Source organism: Perna viridis, chromosome 8 (assembly GCF_037379345.1).
Source record: "Perna viridis isolate PV_CMFRI_1.1 ecotype Kerala chromosome 8, ASM3737934v1, whole genome shotgun sequence".
NCBI lineage: Eukaryota > Metazoa > Mollusca > Bivalvia > Mytilida > Mytilidae > Perna > Perna viridis.
Genome location: NC_142452.1, coordinates 27,458,351 through 27,477,174, shown reverse-complemented (window position 1 = coordinate 27,477,174; position 18,824 = coordinate 27,458,351). Strand labels below are relative to the sequence as shown.

Sequence of the window (18,824 nt, the reverse complement as noted above, 5' to 3'; positions counted from 1 at the left end):
TTACAGCTTGCAACAAAAAAGTCACTTCTTCATTATGAAAAATTCATGTATCAGGTGACATGATAATGTTTTTATCATAGCGGCAATGAAACAGCTGAACTTAATGATATCTACATGAACAAGTTTTTTATAGGCTATTCAAGTGCTAAAATACATTCTCCTCAATGCAATACAAGAAAACAAAACTCTAAACAAAGACACAATCTAATGTGGCAATGTAATAACAGTAGTTAACACATATAAGTAATAAAACTCTAAAAAAAACAACAAAAAAAACAACAAAAAAACCCCCAAAAAACAGCAAAAATAACCAGAAGACTTACAGGACCAAAACATTATTAAAACCCCTCGGTGTCATTGAGTTATTTATATATGTTTAGATAGATGAAAGTTATATACATTTCTCCCATTCTAAGCCAGTGATTAAAAATGCATGTGACTTTTTATCCACTGGGCAGTGATTAAATTTCTGCCAGAGTTTTCTTGTCATTTTACAATGCCAAGTTTTCTAATGATTTCATGGGAGAAACCGATTCTCCTCCAATGCTCTCATGGACTACAAGATGTATCCAATCTTGAAATTTAAATTTAAGAAGCTGAAGCTCGTGGGTAGAAATCTAAAATTTAACTCTAGGTGGAGAGATGTAATCCACTCAACACTGAAGGAGAATCTGTATATCATACATACAACAAGGAAAGTCTCAAAGAAATTCATGTAGTAATACAAAGATGTTGGCAGTAACTCTGTGAGAGATAATATTTGATCAAACTTTATCCAGTAAATGTCATAAAGTGAGGACAACTCAGAGAATGAAAAAAATGAAAGTGTGAAAATAAAAAAAACTTCAAAAATCATTACAATGTATTCCCAAAATGATATAACCATAACAGATGAGTATTCATTATAATTTGAAAACTGGTGAGTATAAATTTAATGCATTCATATTGTTGATATTTGTTATTTAAAGCTCATGTCAGACTTCTGTGTCCTATTGACAGCTCTGGTATCTTGGTAGTTTGGATTGTCAAGTAAAACACAAGCAAAATTCTTCACACAAGAGAGAATCATGCAAAGTTATTATGCAATACTTATGAAATTTTTGTCAACTCAAGCTTAAAAGCAGGGACGATTTTATAACGTCTACAAAGCAAAAATTGGCAAAATTGGATGGAAATAAAAGGTAAAAAAAGAATTGTAACGGTAAAATCCAGATTTGAAATTGCGGAATTCTGCTAAAAAGCCATAAAAATCATTCCTGTAAAAGTTCAGAAACATAAGAAAAACCATATCTGCTAGAGAGATAAGTTCAGTTTTATCATCACATACACACAGACAAGTCTATATATTGTATAATATGAGACCAGCATAAAACTGGACAAAAAAAGAAACCTGACACACATTATCTACCACTATACTTACAACCTATTAGTATTCCACCATCATATTCAGGGTATTATCCTGAACAAACTTCATCAAAACGATATCCAAATCAAATTACAGATGGCATTTAGGCCAATTGGGCTTGACACCTGAAATAATTGTATTTTTTCTTGCCCTCATATTAATATTCTTCCCAAACAGTACATTTTTTATTAGTTCTAAATGACAATGTCGCATGTATATGACAGTACCAATCAGTTGTAAGGACCCCTGGGCTCAGTAGATGAATGTGGCCAATGTGTTTTTACTGTTTTGTGTAGGAATGAGAAGTCAATAATTAATTTTGTATTTACATCCAAATATATTCAATATTTTATCTCCTGACTGGCTATTTACCATTGTGACAAGGACAATGACCTCAACTGAGCAAACAGATGTCTGAATTGCTTGATACATTTTAAAACTGTAAATGAATGTAATTTAGAAGTTAATGTATGAATTTACTATGATTTCATCTTTTATTAGATAAATGTGATTCAATTTTTGCCACCATATAAATCCTTCATCATCCATACTGTGGTTTTAAATTTCTATACATTTAAGTCATAAATTTTATTTTTCATTATTTTTTTTTATGTAACCAATAATTGAAATATGATTGTGGAAATAACAAAGAGGATTAGGTGTAAATGCATTACTAGTGCTGGTAGTTAACACTGCAAAATGATGAAAACAACCTGAATTCTAGTCATTTGTCCTTTGCAAAAGTCAAAATATTTATTTTAAATTGTCAATTTTCCTGAATGTGGAATAGATAATTCTCAGTGTTGGAAAGCTTTAAAAAAAAATGATTCCATTAATATTTTCTGAATGAACTATATTTGGAATATCAAGTGCTCAAGCTATGATCTAACAATTGAGAGGCTCAGGATGAGGGCACATTAGTGTGTAACTAAGATCCTTAGATTTGTTTAAACACACCTAATATATAAGGGGATTGAAGGAAAAGATAAGTCTTTTTGTAAAGTTAATTTCATTAAGAGATGATTTGTGGTGAATTCTGCTTTGAAATTGTGATGAGAGGCACAGGGGCATTCAGAGTGGGCAGAAGGGCATGGGTCTTAGAGAGCACATTGAAACTCCATTTCTATGGAGTGAAGGCATCTATATAATTTGCAAAATTGGTAAAAACAGAGGAATTTAAACTACAAAATTTTACTTGAGACAAGGGCTATCAAATTTCGTGCCCCAAGCAGAGGTTGGATTAGCTGTGAATCCAATTTGTTCTATGTTGAACCATCAAGAAATTTGAAGTGAACATTTATGTTCTTTGTTATTTGCTTTACATTTTTTCTAGTGATTGGGTCGATTTTCCTATTTTATGAATAGTTTCACTTAATTTATTTTGGGTCCTTTTACAACTTGCTTTATTGTATGTATTGTGCCTATTATTGAAGCCCCTGTAGTGACTTTTAATTTTAATTGTTCATTGCACGACTTGGTGGATGACTGTTTCATTGGCCCATCTCCTAGTTTTATACTACTGTCTCAACTACCTTGCCCAAAAAACTCCATAAACTGTTTGTCTTGAAAGATACAGTTCATTCATTTTTTCTTTTTTAATTCTGTCCAATTTGACATACAAGAGGAAGGACTATTTATTTCCTGTCATACTATCAGACAAAGTCATTACTTATTATACTTCATTTCAACTAGTCTGGCCAGCACAGAACGTGTTCTTGAGTGGACCGCCACTCAATACAAACTTTAAATTGAAAATCAAAATTGGCCAATGTTTTCAACTTGCAGGTCAACAAATTCTCATTTCTTTTACTCAAAGTGAATTAGAATCTAATCTAGCAACATTTGTCCTAAACACTTAGAATAACAAGTGACATCGACCATCAAGTCAGCTGGTAAAACTTGATCAGAAATATAATTACAAGTTATGAATTTGACGTTTTTCTTCGTCATCTAGCATAAAACGTGCAAAAATCATTTTGCACTATCCTTGTATGTGTCAGACATATAATCTTTTATCTAATTTCTCCGACAACTGTCATAAGTCTTAGATCATGTATCCAACGTATATCTGATTATGGATGACAATATAACACACGTCCCATATCATCTTATTTTGAAAACCAATAAAGTTGGACCCAACTACCAGAAAATTAGATAAATATTATGTGAATTATGTATAAAGAAAAAATGACATAAATATGTGTTATCACTATGTGATGAGCAATTCCTATGCATGAATATTTTAAGAGAATTTTAAATAGTGGATTATGCTTAATACGGTTTCAGCAAACACACTTTTAGCACACACATTAAGCATGACCATGAGTAATTTCTTCCTTGGATAAGCGATAAGGTTTTTATTTAGATCAAAAGAAGATTTCCACAGTTAAAAGAGTTAATTTATCCATTATGAAACACCAGTTAACATTAATAAGCCCTTACAAGTTAAAACCTGTTTATGACAGCTTGAAAGTCAAATTATAAAATAACAAAGCACCAATTAAAAAAGACAATAATAAAAATACCCTATTTTCATCCCCTTCTGACCCAATTTTTTCACCCTCCCCCAAAAATTTAATTTTGATTTCCCAATCTATGTAAATTTCTTTCAAATCGACAGCATTTTTCACTTAAGGAGGTAGACCTAGGGTAATGGACATAACTCTTGAAATCAGTGATATGCTTGTATCATATTCAATTTGACAAAAGCCTATCAAGCTTTCATTTGAATCAGAATGAAATGAGTCCAAGTTACTTTGATGCTTATATGAAATTGATGTAAAATGGTGAATATAAACATTCCAATGATTTGTAAGAGTTGTGTCTGTTACCTAGGTCTACCTAGGTCTATCTCCTTACATCTTTTTTTATGTTAACAACAACTATTCCATGCTGCCTCTAATACAGTAAAACATGTCTAAACTTTTGAAAATCTGCCTAAACCAAATATTTTGTTTAATCTCATACTGGTTTTGATAGCACAAATGGAGAATGTGTCAGAGACATAACAACCCTACCAAACAGTGAAAAAAGTGAAAAAAAGTGAAAGGCAGTCATTCCTTACAAACCTGTATAAAGTGAACACCTTATGAAACAGAACAGGTCCTTCCCTTCAAATAATCATTCATTATAGGCAAGTTTCACTGTAGTTGAGACATGTTTCCCTGTTCCACTGTTATTGTTAAGAGTTTTTTAAGTCACTTTTAACTTGCTTAGATCAATATCATCATGTAGAAAATATCAACATTTTATAACCTTAAATACAGCCATCATAACCTGCTACTTAATTCACAGACATGTTTCCATTAAACTTGATTTTCAGGCATTAAATACAATGACAGGCCTTAATCTTCATATGTAAAGAAAAGTTATCTCTAACTCCACACATAAAATCTGAGGTACTGAGTAGATATTTTGTTCATTTGGTACATCTTCCTCTGTTTTAAAGGGCAGATATAGTATATTAAGACTAATGATCAACTGAACAAATCCAAACACAATTGATTTAGACTCAAATATACTAAAAAAGTTCACTTCCTGCCATTCCCGGCATTGCTTGGAATGAACTGAATCTTATATGAAGAGAGATTAAATAAAAAGTTGTGATTGCAGTATATATGTATTAAGCATGCCATTAATATACATGTATTAAGAATTCAGTGTTTAAATTCTTCAAAATAAAAAAATGTACAGTACTGTTAAACCAAAAATGTAAATTTTATTGAATTATTCATTGTAGTATAATCAACACAATTCCATCCAAATTTTAAAAAAAGTAATTTGCACCACAAAAAAATGTGCATACCATGCATTTTAAATTTCTGGTTCTTAATCCTGATATCGAGGTATCTTTCCCTGTTTCTGACTTTATAGATGGAAACATAACTTAAGATGCATTAACTAATATTTGACAACTTTTTCCTGGAATTTATAGCAAAAATGAAAACCTCTCAAAGATTTTCTTTTGCACAATTTTTTCCCAGAATTTAAAAAAATAAAAGATATCAAATGCACTTACCTGAAAGTGGAAGTCCATCATTGTCAAGAGCAAGGGGAGGCAACTCCTCAACTGCAAGCTTCTCATCAACTACAAATGGAAGAAAATAATATAATTCAATTCATATGATGTCTAGGTATTGTTTTAAATGAAACTAAAATTAGTTTGAAAATGACTGCTTCAATGGATACATGGAAAAATAGATGAATGGATAGGAGGAAAGACAGGCAGACAGATAGACAAAAGTGGTAATCCTTATACTCCACTACCTTCAATTGTGTTGACATACTACATAGTAGGTAGCTGTGGTAAGAGTGCTTATTTCGGCTTATTTAAATGGTCTGTCTAAAAACACCAAAATAATTCTGCAAAATATTTACTCTGGGCTTAAGTACACAGTGTACCAGTTATCATCAGCCAAAATAAGAAACATCAAGATTATTTGTACACCTTTTTGCTTCAAAATTGCCAAATTTTACACATGCCAAAATACCCCCCCCCCATACAGTAATATACCAGTGAAGCTAGCTTATATACCTGATCCAAGGATCAAGCAATCCTAGTCTTAGTTTAATACGGCACCTTAAATTACAAATTGAAAGAGATTCATTTGCTAATAAGTAATTGTCCGGATATCAGAAATATACATGTTTCTGGCCTCGCTTTTCGACTCCTATTTTCTGAAAAGTTCATCTATACTCCCAAAATCAATCCAAGTCTGACCATTGTGGAATAGCATATTGTGGAACAATATCATGGAAATTCCTATGCTTTTACTGGAGTTATACATTTAAATTCTATGAAATGTTTCTTTTTGGCCTCTTTTCTTAAACAGTTGGGACAATAACCCCCAAATCAATACTAACCCTTCTTTTCTGGTTTGGAACCTTGTTATCAACTTTTTATAGATATCAACTAACTAATAGTCAAATTACTGCACGATAAACAAGTATCTACGGCCAACGACATCAACACTGCCATACCAATATACAACCGCTAATTGTTTGAGGTTGTATAAAATCGAACAGATGGACCAGTACAATATATACCATAATACATCCTGTCTAAAAAGAAGGTCATGTAAAAATAAAACAGATTTTTCTTAGCTATAATGGTAAGACAAGAAATCTGTAAGCGATGGCCTACTATGATATCCCTGCTTTCAATCATGATATAAGGAAAATTAACAAAAAACTGGGTAAACAGGAAGTTGTCAATTTTTTCAAAAAAATAAAACCTACCATATGGCATACCTACAGGAAGTGTAAACATTTCAAGCCACTGTGTTGAGTACTTTAAGGCAAAAAAAAAACTGTAACTGACAAAAACATGGACCCAAGAACAAGGGAAAACGAAAGGCTCCCAGAAGTCTGAATCACTCACCAGGTTAAATTTTTGCCTTTCAAGGGCAAAAACTCTAACAAGGAGTTGTCTGACAATTTTAACTGAAAATAAAAGACTTTGGTAGGTCTTATCATAAGGATAACGATTGTTTATTCCATTGAACGTTTCTTTCAATCCTGAAAACTGCTTAACACATCATTTTCCACCTTTCAAGGGCAATAATTCTAACAATGAGTCTTCCGACAACTTTGATCCCTACACACTTTTGGCTAAACCTAACAGTGTTGGAAATATATGTGAAAAAACTTTTGTCTGCCCCAGTGCTTTATTTTCAGTAACAGTGGCCATGTTTTTTGACAGATCTAAAAAAAAACCATAACAGTTCCATGCAGAATACCCTAAAGAACATTCAAACCAAATTTGGTTAAAAAAAAAAAAAGCAAAAAAACATTGAATAAAAGCAATAACTCCAACATGGCTAATGGATTTACAAGAAAATTTGAACCCTAATTGATCTCATCACACAGAACACTTTTTTTTTCATGTCAAAATTGGGAGACATGTGAAAAACTTCTGTCTGACCTCCCTATATTATATTTTTTAGTAACAGCGGTCATGTTTTTCGACGGACAAAAAATCCCCACAACAGTTCTATGCATGATACCCAAAGAAACATTCATACCAAGTTTAGTTCAAATCGGTCGAGTTGTGTTAGAGGAGGAGAGTTTTGAAAAATTGTTAACAAGGATGGACAACTACAAACATCGACGCCAAGTGATGGCAATAGCTCACATGGCCGTTGGCCAAGTGATGGCAATAGCTCACATGGCCGTTGGCCAAGTGATGGCAATACCTCACAAGGCCATTGGCCAGAGTGAGCTAAAAAGTATATCTCTCTCCTTCAGAGCAGGAATATATATACATATAGGTTATTTGATGAGAACAATGATGAACTTCTGTGACTTTTGTACTGCAGTGCATGATTCACAGAAAATAAGTATAAGTGTCCCTTAAGGTGCAAGAAGATTTATGGGTACATCAAAACATCATTGTTTCACAATACAAGTAATTTTCATGAAAATCGAGTAATAAATTTCAAAACTGACAAATATTGGAGTAAACAGGAAAGCAAAACAACCTACAGTAAAAAAAAATACTGCTGATTCCAACGAAAAAGATATATATTCACAAAGAAAATTTAAATTGATATCTGAAGCTATCCCACTTCGTCACATCATTATCAACATATATAGCAACTGTCGCCTTTCTATGGTCTACAATTTAACACTTCCTTTCAGAATCTATCTACCAATGCATTAGTTATTCATGAAAATTTCTTTTTTATCCCTGTATTCTCTAATAAGCCAATTTCTTTTCAAAGTATAGTGAATTTTTTCGTAATTGAAATGAGAATTTTTCTGGTGGGTATTTTGGACATTCGGTAATCTATCATTATGCACCTGTTGTTTGACGGAGCAATCAAGGATCTTGATTGGACAATTAGAAAAGAAATTGAAATGGCTCGCTCTCTAATTCATCCCCTGCTTCCACAAAACAAAAACCTCATTTATTTTTTCATCATAAGATGTTAAAAGCAATTTTCCAAAATCCATAACGACCGAATGACTAAAAATTCATTTTCATCCCCTACTTTAAATTTTCTTTTCAAATTACAGAAGCAAACGATCAAAGAATAAATTGAAATGCCATTTATTCATGGAAAGTACACCAGAATGCCTTAAGGAATTCATATTTGTCGAAGTTTGCTACAAAAATAAACTGATCTTCCTTGGACAATTGGACCTAATAAAAAACACAATGGAATGATGATGTGACCTTTACAAAGGTCATTTTTCTGAGAATTGTTTATTTTTATCATAAACCTATTTTTAAGGTTTCAAGCATCTCCTACCTTAAATCAGAGGTTGAGGTAATAAAAATATCATAACTTTAATATTAGTTGTCAATTATAATGAAATACATGGTGTCCCTGATTATTTCACTCAATGCTACGTATTGTGATTTCATAGTCCAAAACATTGGTTGGTAGTGCCTAATAATTCTTTAAGCCCAAAGTGTGGCTAAATCTACAAATTCGAAAATTTTAGAACTTTCAGTTTCACCATATAGAGTGAAAAATTGGTGTATCGACGAATAAAAGCATTTTAACGTTATTTAAGAATAAGTATTAGTAATAGACTAAATGTTTTTAGTCAATCTTTATTCCCAATAACCCCAACTTTTAAAGATTTCGACAGAAATAAATCTTAGAATTAAGGGAGTTTCATGAAGAATTTGAAAATTTTATGGTATCAGTGAAAAAAACATCAACTATGAAGACTTTCATGAAGTTTAATCACATGGTCTTAACATCCATGGGGATTAATTTCCTCAATTTTAGCATTTTAATACCTTAAGAATTAGCCATAGATTTATTTTTAATCAATGGAAAATTTCAATGATATCGACAAAAAGGTCCTACAGACGATAATAGTGATTCAGTGAAATTACTACCAAGAACCCAATAAGTCAATTAGCGCCATCTATTAGCAATAAATACCACCATATAGGAATAGTTAAACAGGATTAAGGACTAATTCTACAACTTGAAATCTCTTTTAAATAAAAGAAATCAAATTTAACATTCCTACTAAATCAGCCATTTCAGGGTTATATTGGCCAGATTACACTCCAGGGCCACGACTAACTGACATCAAATTCTGTATAAATGTTCACTAAATGGAACATTGACGATGATTCCAATCCTGTTACGGGAAACCATAGAAACTTATAGTTTCCGTGTTTTTCTTTCCATGACAAAGGCCTTATTGAGCAATACAAGGAGTTAATAGGATTAATCGACATCCAAAAGGCACAATGATCTCAAAATTTACATTTGACTGTTGATTTGTTATTTAACACTTCCTATCTAGTATTCAAGCCATGCGATTTTAACAGGATATGCATCAACATTCACAAACTACTTATGTTGAATTCCAACCAATTTTCTACTGTCTCCAAGACTATGAAAAGTCTAAGTAACTTAAATATTTCCTGTCATCTTGTAAAATATTGGTGTCTTAAAATCGGTAGGGATAATACACGAGGAAGTAGATAATACCATCACATGGTGTTTTGATGACAAGGGGTGGAATGATCTAAAAAAGTAAATGACAAGAAACTTCCAAGTTTTTTTTCATGAAAATTTTAACTTGGGGCAGAATTTCTATTGAAGATATGTTTGCTAATCCCAAACATGCAGAGGGTTAAAATCAAATATAGTCTACTAAAAGGTTTTGTTCTCTTGACCCACGTCAACGAGTACGGCCAAAAATAATAAATCTTGTGTCCTGCTACCAGCAAGAAAATAATAAGGTAGACAGGTGGGGAAATTATTTCATTTTTCAAAAACATATTACAATCAGTTTGAACAGTGTTTGAGCCAAAATAGCTATAAAATATTTCAGATATACATGTATAGGCACAACAAACTAGGGTAGTAGGGTAGCAGGAAAAGATATATTATTTTTTTGGCCTAATATTAGGAAGGGGAGGATAGGTTGTAGAGGTTGGGAAGTAATCAAGGGATTATAATGAATAGAATCAGTGCAGTAGTCATTTTTTGTACTTGAAAACAATTGAGCACAAGATACAAAAACAAATCAATGAAAATCAGCTACCCAGACATACATTGCTTGGCATAAGTTAAATTTGATATCACAGCTTTTCATAACATACTTCGCAGTGGTCCAAAATTAAATCTTTTTTTTTTCTATTAGTCAGACAAAAGTTTGCATTTAGGTTAAATATGCATTGCTTTTCCAGACCATGTGATCACATAAGTTATTTTAAACTCAGACAAGGGATGGATCAGGATTAATGGCCACAAAGTACACTTTCAGAATTATTTCAGTAATGATATCTTTGTCATAACATTTCATATACACTCTATGCTCCATGATCTGAAAACAATTCTGACAGCCAGTCATAATATTTGCTTTAGTGTCTCATATAATATCCAAAACAAGTATCCATTGAAATGCAAAAATATTAAAGTTCAAATTAGATAGGAGGATATCAAACAGAAATTCAAGGGCAAACAAAAGAACAGTAAAGGACAACCAAGAAGAAAGATAAAACATTAAAATACACACAGAGATGAACCAAACGAACCCATTAAAAAAAACTGGGGTGAACTTGGGTGTTCTGAAAGTGTGAGAAACTTCTGCTTCTTGCAAGACATCTGCCATGCTGCCTGGCAAAGGTCGTGTCTGATAAAGGGGAAGAAGAAAAAGCTATACAGGGTATGACGTTAAAGGTTGTCCTATTGCCAAGGACAAGTGAAAAGGTAAACCATAAATTACATATGCCTGGAGAACAACAATACTTTATTAATTTTTCAACATTAATTTACTAAAGGACAACCTATATTTCAATTTGGGCAAATAGAATTTTCATCCACTTGCCTGATAGGACAAGGTTAATATAATGTTAACATCATACCCTACTATAACATGAGTAGTCATTCTGGAGACAGATTCACTGATTAACTACTGTAACAAAAGTAGTCATTCTGGAGACAGATACACTAATTAACTACTGTAACAAAAGTAGTCATTCTGGAGACTAATACACTAATTAACTACTGCAACAAAAGTAGTCATTCTGAAGACAGATACACTAATTAACTACTGTAACAAAAGTAGTCATTCTGGAGACAAATACACTAATTAACTACTGCAACAAAAGTAGTCATTCTGGAGACAGATATACTAATTAATTACTGTAACAAAAGTAGTCATTCTGGAGACACTAATTAACTAATTATTTGTGACAACAGTAGAATACTTGAAGTGATGACTACTTGAAATGCTTTTTTTAATAAAAAAATCAGGATTATGAGTCAAATTTGACCTTAAAAATATGTGTTAATGGGATAAGAGGTCAAAATTGTGTAATACACGCATAAATTGATGCTTAAATTGCGTAAGTTGGCAGGTATGCACTTCCTTGATTCAATAGTTTCTGTGTTTACTCAACACATATACTTCAGCTACTAGTGATACAGTTCATTCAACATTCAACCATTTCTACATATTCATCAACATGGTCATATTATCAATTCAAAAATACCTCATTCCAAAATATTATTAAAATTTTGTTAGGGTTTTAAAGACATTTGTTCAGATTACCATACACCAGTATGTCAACATCATCCAATTCTTTCTCCCACCCAAAGAAAATGATATACATGTAATGTGTTTCTTTCCAAAGTTATTAGGCCATTACAGTACAAGTAAACTTTCCTTGACCCAACACATTCCCTCTATTTTTTTCAGTCTTCAAAAAGTTTGGTTTATTTTTTTCCATGTTAGGTCATTCCCATTTAAGTTTTAAAGTATCACCCAACTCCACCCCTCCCCCCTAAACAAAAGATGTCATTTGTCCATATATTGTTTATAGCATCATTCAAGGTCATTAATAATATTAGTAAACATAACCCACTTAATCCAACAAAAATTTATTATTTTGTCAAATTTGAACATCATGGCATGTAATCTTATCATTTTACAGCTGGTCAAGTGTTATTACCTCCCCAGAAGGTAAACTACTAGTTTATGATTATAATACCTTAGTCCAGGTAACCTCACACCTTGTCTTTACCTGGGGGTTACCTTTATCAAAATCTTGTTATCATTTATACCTGGAAATTCTACTAGCAGTTTATGATATCTCTATTAAGCTGTATATATTTCAATGATTTTTTAGATTATGGGAAAAATGTCTGAATCATTGAAAATACAATAAAACCTGTTTGAACAAAAACATTTGTGAAAGATTTAGTCAGTGTAGTTTACAGTCTGTATTAACAGATTCTATATGCCTTCAACCTGATATGAAGAGATGTCTTAGTACTTCCATTGCTGTTACTCAAGACTTTTTCAAAACTACAGGCAATCTCTAACAACAGGCAGTTGATTCTAAAACAACTAAATGTATTAATATAAAGTACAGAAGCCCCATCAATAAAGTCAAATGAAGAAAAGTCTACAAAATAAGAAAATTACTAATTTCATCTGCACCATGAAAACTGATTTATTCAACAGGTCATAGTTTTCCTTTCCTCGTTTGTATACCCCGGACTTGACTTTTTATGAGCAACTCGGCGGGTGTTTCTAGAAAAGCAGAGGAAGTTTACCCTACTGGTGCACCTGGTCCATGCTCCCAGTTTTTAATGGAGTCTGAGTTGCTCATTTGCTTTTGTTACTTTGTATGTATGATTTTAGTTACTTTATGTTCTTTGTTGTGTATGTCTGTTTTCCATGTCTGGTCTTTGTCCCTGGATTGCATTCTTTGGATTACCGCTATAACCTTGGTTCCCTTGATTACTCTTCCCAAGCCTAATTGTAAAAATTCAATAAATATTGAAAAGGTCAGCTACAAACACACTAAAAAAACAGGCCGATATATAAAAGAGTGGTAAAAAAAAGTCTTGAAAGATGTGAAAATTTTGGAAATTTTCTACATCCAAGGGCACTAATTCAGTAAAAACTAGCAGAGCATTACTAAATACAAACTCAATCTGCAACTGATCAAAGTTTTAACTTACACACCAAAAACCAGTTAAATGTTTGCAAGAGACAAGAAAGTAAGAATGATATGACAAGGACAGACAAGGATTCAACTAATTGTTTGGGCCAATCTTGGCAGTACCATTAAAATATCCAGTATTTACAAATCCTGAGATTACAGAAATATATAAATGAAATTTAAAAATTTCAGGTTAAAGAGTAATTTTAATAGGGTATCCATGCAAAAACCAGGCAGTGGGTGGCATATGACAAATTTTGTTTTTAAAAAAAATTCATCAATTTCATATTACAAATGCATCCTTTCTTAAAATTGAATGTTGGTTTTTGATTAACTGAAATGGTTAAATAGAAATAAATTAAATAGAAAGCATTAAAGTCCATTGAAAAAAGGGAGATAAATCTTTTATTTTTGACCAAATTTAGTTGCTTTCTTAGGGAACTGTAAAATCATTTTCTAAGCCATACATTGTCATTAATCTTTGTACTATTGGACAAATATATGATACTATGGAGTAGGCAATGCCTATATCAGCGAGCACCGTGAGCTTTACCATACATGAACCGTATGTGTAAGACTCATAAAAATAATAAAGGGCATATTCCAAAGAGGGGGGTAGACACGGATGAAAATGTTTGCCTTGCAAGTGCAATTATTTTTATTTATATTTAAGCAGCAAGCGAAATCAATATTTCTATTTGAAAATCTGTCTTGTTGATTGATGGGGGAGTCTTTTTTCAATAGATGAATAACTTGAAAAAAAATTCTCTCTAAAATTCCAAACCCATACCCCCCTTTTCACCTTGCTCTCAAAATGGTCGATAACTTCATAGCACTTCGCAATACTTCACATTTTTCATCCCTTAAGGGCATCTCTAGCAACATCCATTTCAGTTTTTGCACCAGTCAGATCATTTTGTACAGATACCGGAAATATTACAGTTCTGCACAGATGGTGGGAATATTTTACACATATCATGTGACGTAAACAAAATTCAGACAACAGCTGCAAATTCTAAATAAGACAATGGCTGCTTTTCCTATTTCAGAAAAGCTATGCTTCGATTTGGATAATACAATCTGAGATATATTTTTTTAGGGAGGGTTAATTTCTTGAGAATAGCAACAGTGGAACAGCGAAGATACACGTACGTACATCTGCGTGTTTCCCAATGTTTTCAAAAACGTCACATTCACTTTTTTTAAGTAAGTAAAAAAAATAGAAAAAGACTTGAAAACTAGGAGAAAAGATGAATTAATTTTTAACAAAACGTAATCATAACCAAATTTTTTTTATTTGTTTGACTGTAGGAAATGATGAATTTTCTCCATAAGGACAGTCACTTTATGTAACTTCCGGGACATGACTTTTTTTCATTAATATATTGGAGAACCTTAAGGGAAATTTAGAAAGTCCATATAAAACAGTAGAGCTCACACCACTTTGCGTTGCTCGCTATAAACATTACATTTAAACAAAAATTTCTGAGGGATAACATTTACCATGTGCCATCCATATCATAGGAACTGCCTGGTTTCTTAATGGACAGTCTTATGAAAGTCCAACTTTAAGGTTCACAATTCATTAACTGAGCTTCAGATATATATTTCGATTCATTCATATTTTTCAAAGCAATGAAAAATCTGCAATGATCTCTTAATTTACAGTACTGTATAAAAGCTGCCAGGAGCTTATGTTGTATTGTTTTAAAATATCGACGTTAAATAAAGCTTTTGATATAAGAAGGAACTTTTAAAATTTTCCAAACTTTTAAGAACAATACCAAATCATTACAACATTTAATTCAGCTTCAACAGTTCATTCAGATACCTCTAACAGAAGTTAGAAAATTACTCTAAATTTAATAAACAAAAGTGATGGGTTTACCATGAAGAAAAATAAAATTTAAAAATATTAATAATAATTCAAAATTTACCCTTTTCATTCATATCGAATTGGAAATCATCAAGATCCTCCATATTTTAGCATGTGTTATGTTTCACACAGAAAGATAATAAATCCTAATAGTTACCTCCCTTTAAAAAAATAATTCTCTGAAAGGTCAAAATGATAAAGTTATTATAGTTTCATGACAGTGATGATATGGATGGACATGTCAAGAAAAATAAACATTACAACTCATGCATTAAATTTGCCTACTTTATTTTATAATGAGGATACATGCATTTAATTTCTACATTTGAATACTGCACATCATGTAATGAGACAGAGTTAGATTATCATTATTTAAAGGTATTGGATTACAATAACAGTTTTCCTGTTAAACTTTTTGACTTAACATTTTTAATACATTTTTTTAATCTACAAGTTAGTAACAGTATGTCTCTAATGGGTGTGGGAAATAAAAATAGAAGATGGATGCCCAAAATTTTGTTGAACAACTTGACTATAGAAAAACCATGATTTCATGAACAAAAATCATTGGGGGGAGGGGGGGTACTTCCTTTACCATACACACTGGCTCTCAATTGACTAAATAACTTTGAAAGCCCAACTACGGCCAACATTTTGACTAAGTAAAACTGTTTTTTACATATGATGGACTGATAATTCTCAGTATTTAACATTTTAGACACACCCGACATCAACTTTAACAGCTACGGCTTTATAATGGTGGCTCAGTTAACATCATAAACTGAGAACAAATATCCATCTCTCTCCATTAGGATATATTCGAGATTGATCATTTTCATATTACCCAAGGACATAAGGTTTTAGAATATAAGTTCTTTGTATATACTTAGCTTTAAATGGTCTCTTTATACAGATTTGAATTTTAAAAAAAAGTTCTGGTGGTTTTTTTTTAATTCATTTAGATTAAATTGGGATCATTTTATGTTATTTTTTCCATTTTTCAAAATTCATTTCATTTTGAGTACTGGTAATTTTTTTATTTATATATCAAATTTGTGGTTGGGGAAAAAGTCCAACTTCAAATTGCAAAGGTTTGTTAAGGAAGAGGAATAAATCAAAACAGAACAATGAAAGTCACAGAAGTTCAAAGTAGTGTGGGTCCAAAGTCAGGGACCCTAACTTTGAGACCTAGAAACATTAAATTTTCATTTTCCAAGGTTCTGGACCTTCAAACTTTTTTTCACTGACACTTTATTGAAGACTTTTGGTTTTCTTCAAGTGGACCACTGATTTGGAAAGGACCTTAGAATCTTAAAGTAAATTTTAAAGTTCTGATTTAGTTACCCTAAAAGGCCAGTATATATATGTGGCTGTTATTCATGATCACCAAGTACCTCTCTTACATATTTTATTGTAAAGCAGTTCACAAGTTATATTTTTAGAGTGTTCATTTGAAAATAAGTCACCACTGAAGTACCATATTGACGTTAACATATGCTCCTAACACCTAAATATGGAAGGTCCTACCTTCAACTTTAATATATATCATAATCCAGTAAAAGGACAATTATTACTTTGAAAGTAATAAAAGGTAGAAAATTAGCAGTTTTAGCATGATTTTCCGACTATTACGTCAAACACGAAATATCTATATCCGGTAACAAACTTTGGACATGGAATGTCGGAAGGAAGTTTTACATTGACTGAAGTGATGTATTGATGTAATTAACATTGCATTTTATCATAAATGAAGATGTTCTCCACTTATGACCTGAAGTGTATGTTAAAACATCAGACCCCCATAGGCTTCATGTTTCTAAAAGGTGACAGTCCTACTAGGCATATGAAATGAACATGTAACAGTCAGGAAAACCTTATTTATTTCAGGAAATTATAATATAAGCAAATATAGGGCGTATGAATTTGTAAAGTTAATTACCACAAAAACACAAACATGTTACTGACCACATACATGTCACTTAACTGCACGTTTTTTTTTTCTTTTTTCCACATGCTATGGTGGCAAAGTTGGGAAAATGCTTATAACAGTTCTGGTAAACATATTACATATGCTGGACAAACAAATTGTGATAATACATCCATTCCTGATTGGAAATACAGCATTTTTTGCATTGAACAGTAAAACAAGTCAAAGCCAAGCCCTGATCAAACCAGTAACCTATGTACACCATCCATTGTGTGAATTGCCTTCATATCAATTTCAATACTTTTTGAACCTGTGTAAATCAAACATCTGCCTAAATGAGATAGACCTAGGATACGGGACACAACTTTTTAAAATCATTGGAACATTTGTATTAAGACTCTTTATATCAATCTCAGGTAAGCATCAAAGTAACTTGGATTGATTTCATTCTGTTTCAAATGAAAGCTTGAAAGGCTTAGGTGAAATCGAATATGATACAAACATATCACTGATTTCAACAGTTATCCCTCTCACCCCAGGTCTACCTCTTTAACCGAAAAAAAAACAAAAAAAAAAACATCTTGGTCCAAAAGGGTTTGGTTTAAACAGGTCTAATTGTACTTTATTTCATGGTTTTTGGTGAAGACAAATTTTCATAAAACACAGAAGCTGCAAAATATCATTTCTTCATATAAATACATTCAGAAACTTTTACAAAAAGGAAAAAAAATATTAATAATTAATACTGATAATACTAGGGACACAATACAAAAAACAACAGTATCAACAAAACTTAATACATTAACATCAAGTAATTATCATATAAGGGTAAATGTCTACATTGTCAGGGAGAGAAAAACGTAAAATCAACACAAAATGTACTGTATATTGCTAGTAGCTTAGCCTGGTCAAGTGTCTATGTAAAATCACAAAACCCATTCTATAATTGGAATAAAGTTGTTCATAAGGCTTTGAGTACAATGCTGATGGAAACATCTAAGATAAAACTACTACACTTAGTTACTTTCATGACAAAATGGATGGGAAATAGAACAAAAAAGACATTCTGACTTTAAGTATATTCAAGAAGATCAAATGAATAGACAAACAGACAGACAGACAAGGTATCAACTTTATACCCTCAACTCTTTACAGTATAAACTATAAATACTGTAAGTAAGCATGAAAGTTACCTCTCTGTTTGAAGCAGTCTATGATTCTCACAATTTCTAAACAAAAGGGTTAATTATTCCTGCAGTCATTGTCTGATACACAAGCTGTGCAGTTTTTTAGTACATGCAGTGTTCTAGGATACCTATTACCCATTACCCGAGATATGTGAAATTTGACCCAGGGTAAATGAAACTGGAATAGTTTTAGCATTCATCTATATTATGGGGAAGTGAAACAAGAGGCTCCTAGGAGCCAGGATCACTCTCCTGGTCATTTTTTCACCATTTAAGAGCAATAACTCTTATAAGGAGATGTCTGGTAACTTGGAGACTTTTTAGGCCTTATAATAAGGATCATTACAGCAATTAAAAAAATAGGCTTAACCTAACAGTTTTGGAGATATAATATGCGAAAAACTACTATCTGACCCCTATGTTCTAGCCAGGTTTTTCCACAGATCATAAATACCCATATCAGGTCTGTGCAAAATACCCCAAAGAACATTCATACC

At 32.0% G+C, this 18,824-nt stretch overlaps 1 protein-coding gene across 5 annotated transcripts in view; it reads right to left on the bottom strand.

Moving 5' to 3' along the window:
• The window catches only part of LOC148610058 (LIM domain only protein 3-like), a 101,069-nt gene that overhangs the window by 65,816 nt on the left and 16,429 nt on the right, over nt 1-18,824 (bottom strand). For 2 of the 5 annotated variants that reach the window (XM_088542037.1, XM_088542041.1), the window contains one exon: nt 5,424-5,492. In XM_088542037.1, the coding sequence (XP_088398163.1) occupies nt 5,424-5,492 (69 nt within the window). Of the gene's footprint in view, nt 1-5,423; nt 5,493-15,274; nt 15,372-16,740; nt 16,895-18,824 lie in introns of those variants that run through there. The other 3 variants (XM_088542039.1, XM_088542038.1, XM_088542040.1) reach the window with 3 other exon arrangements.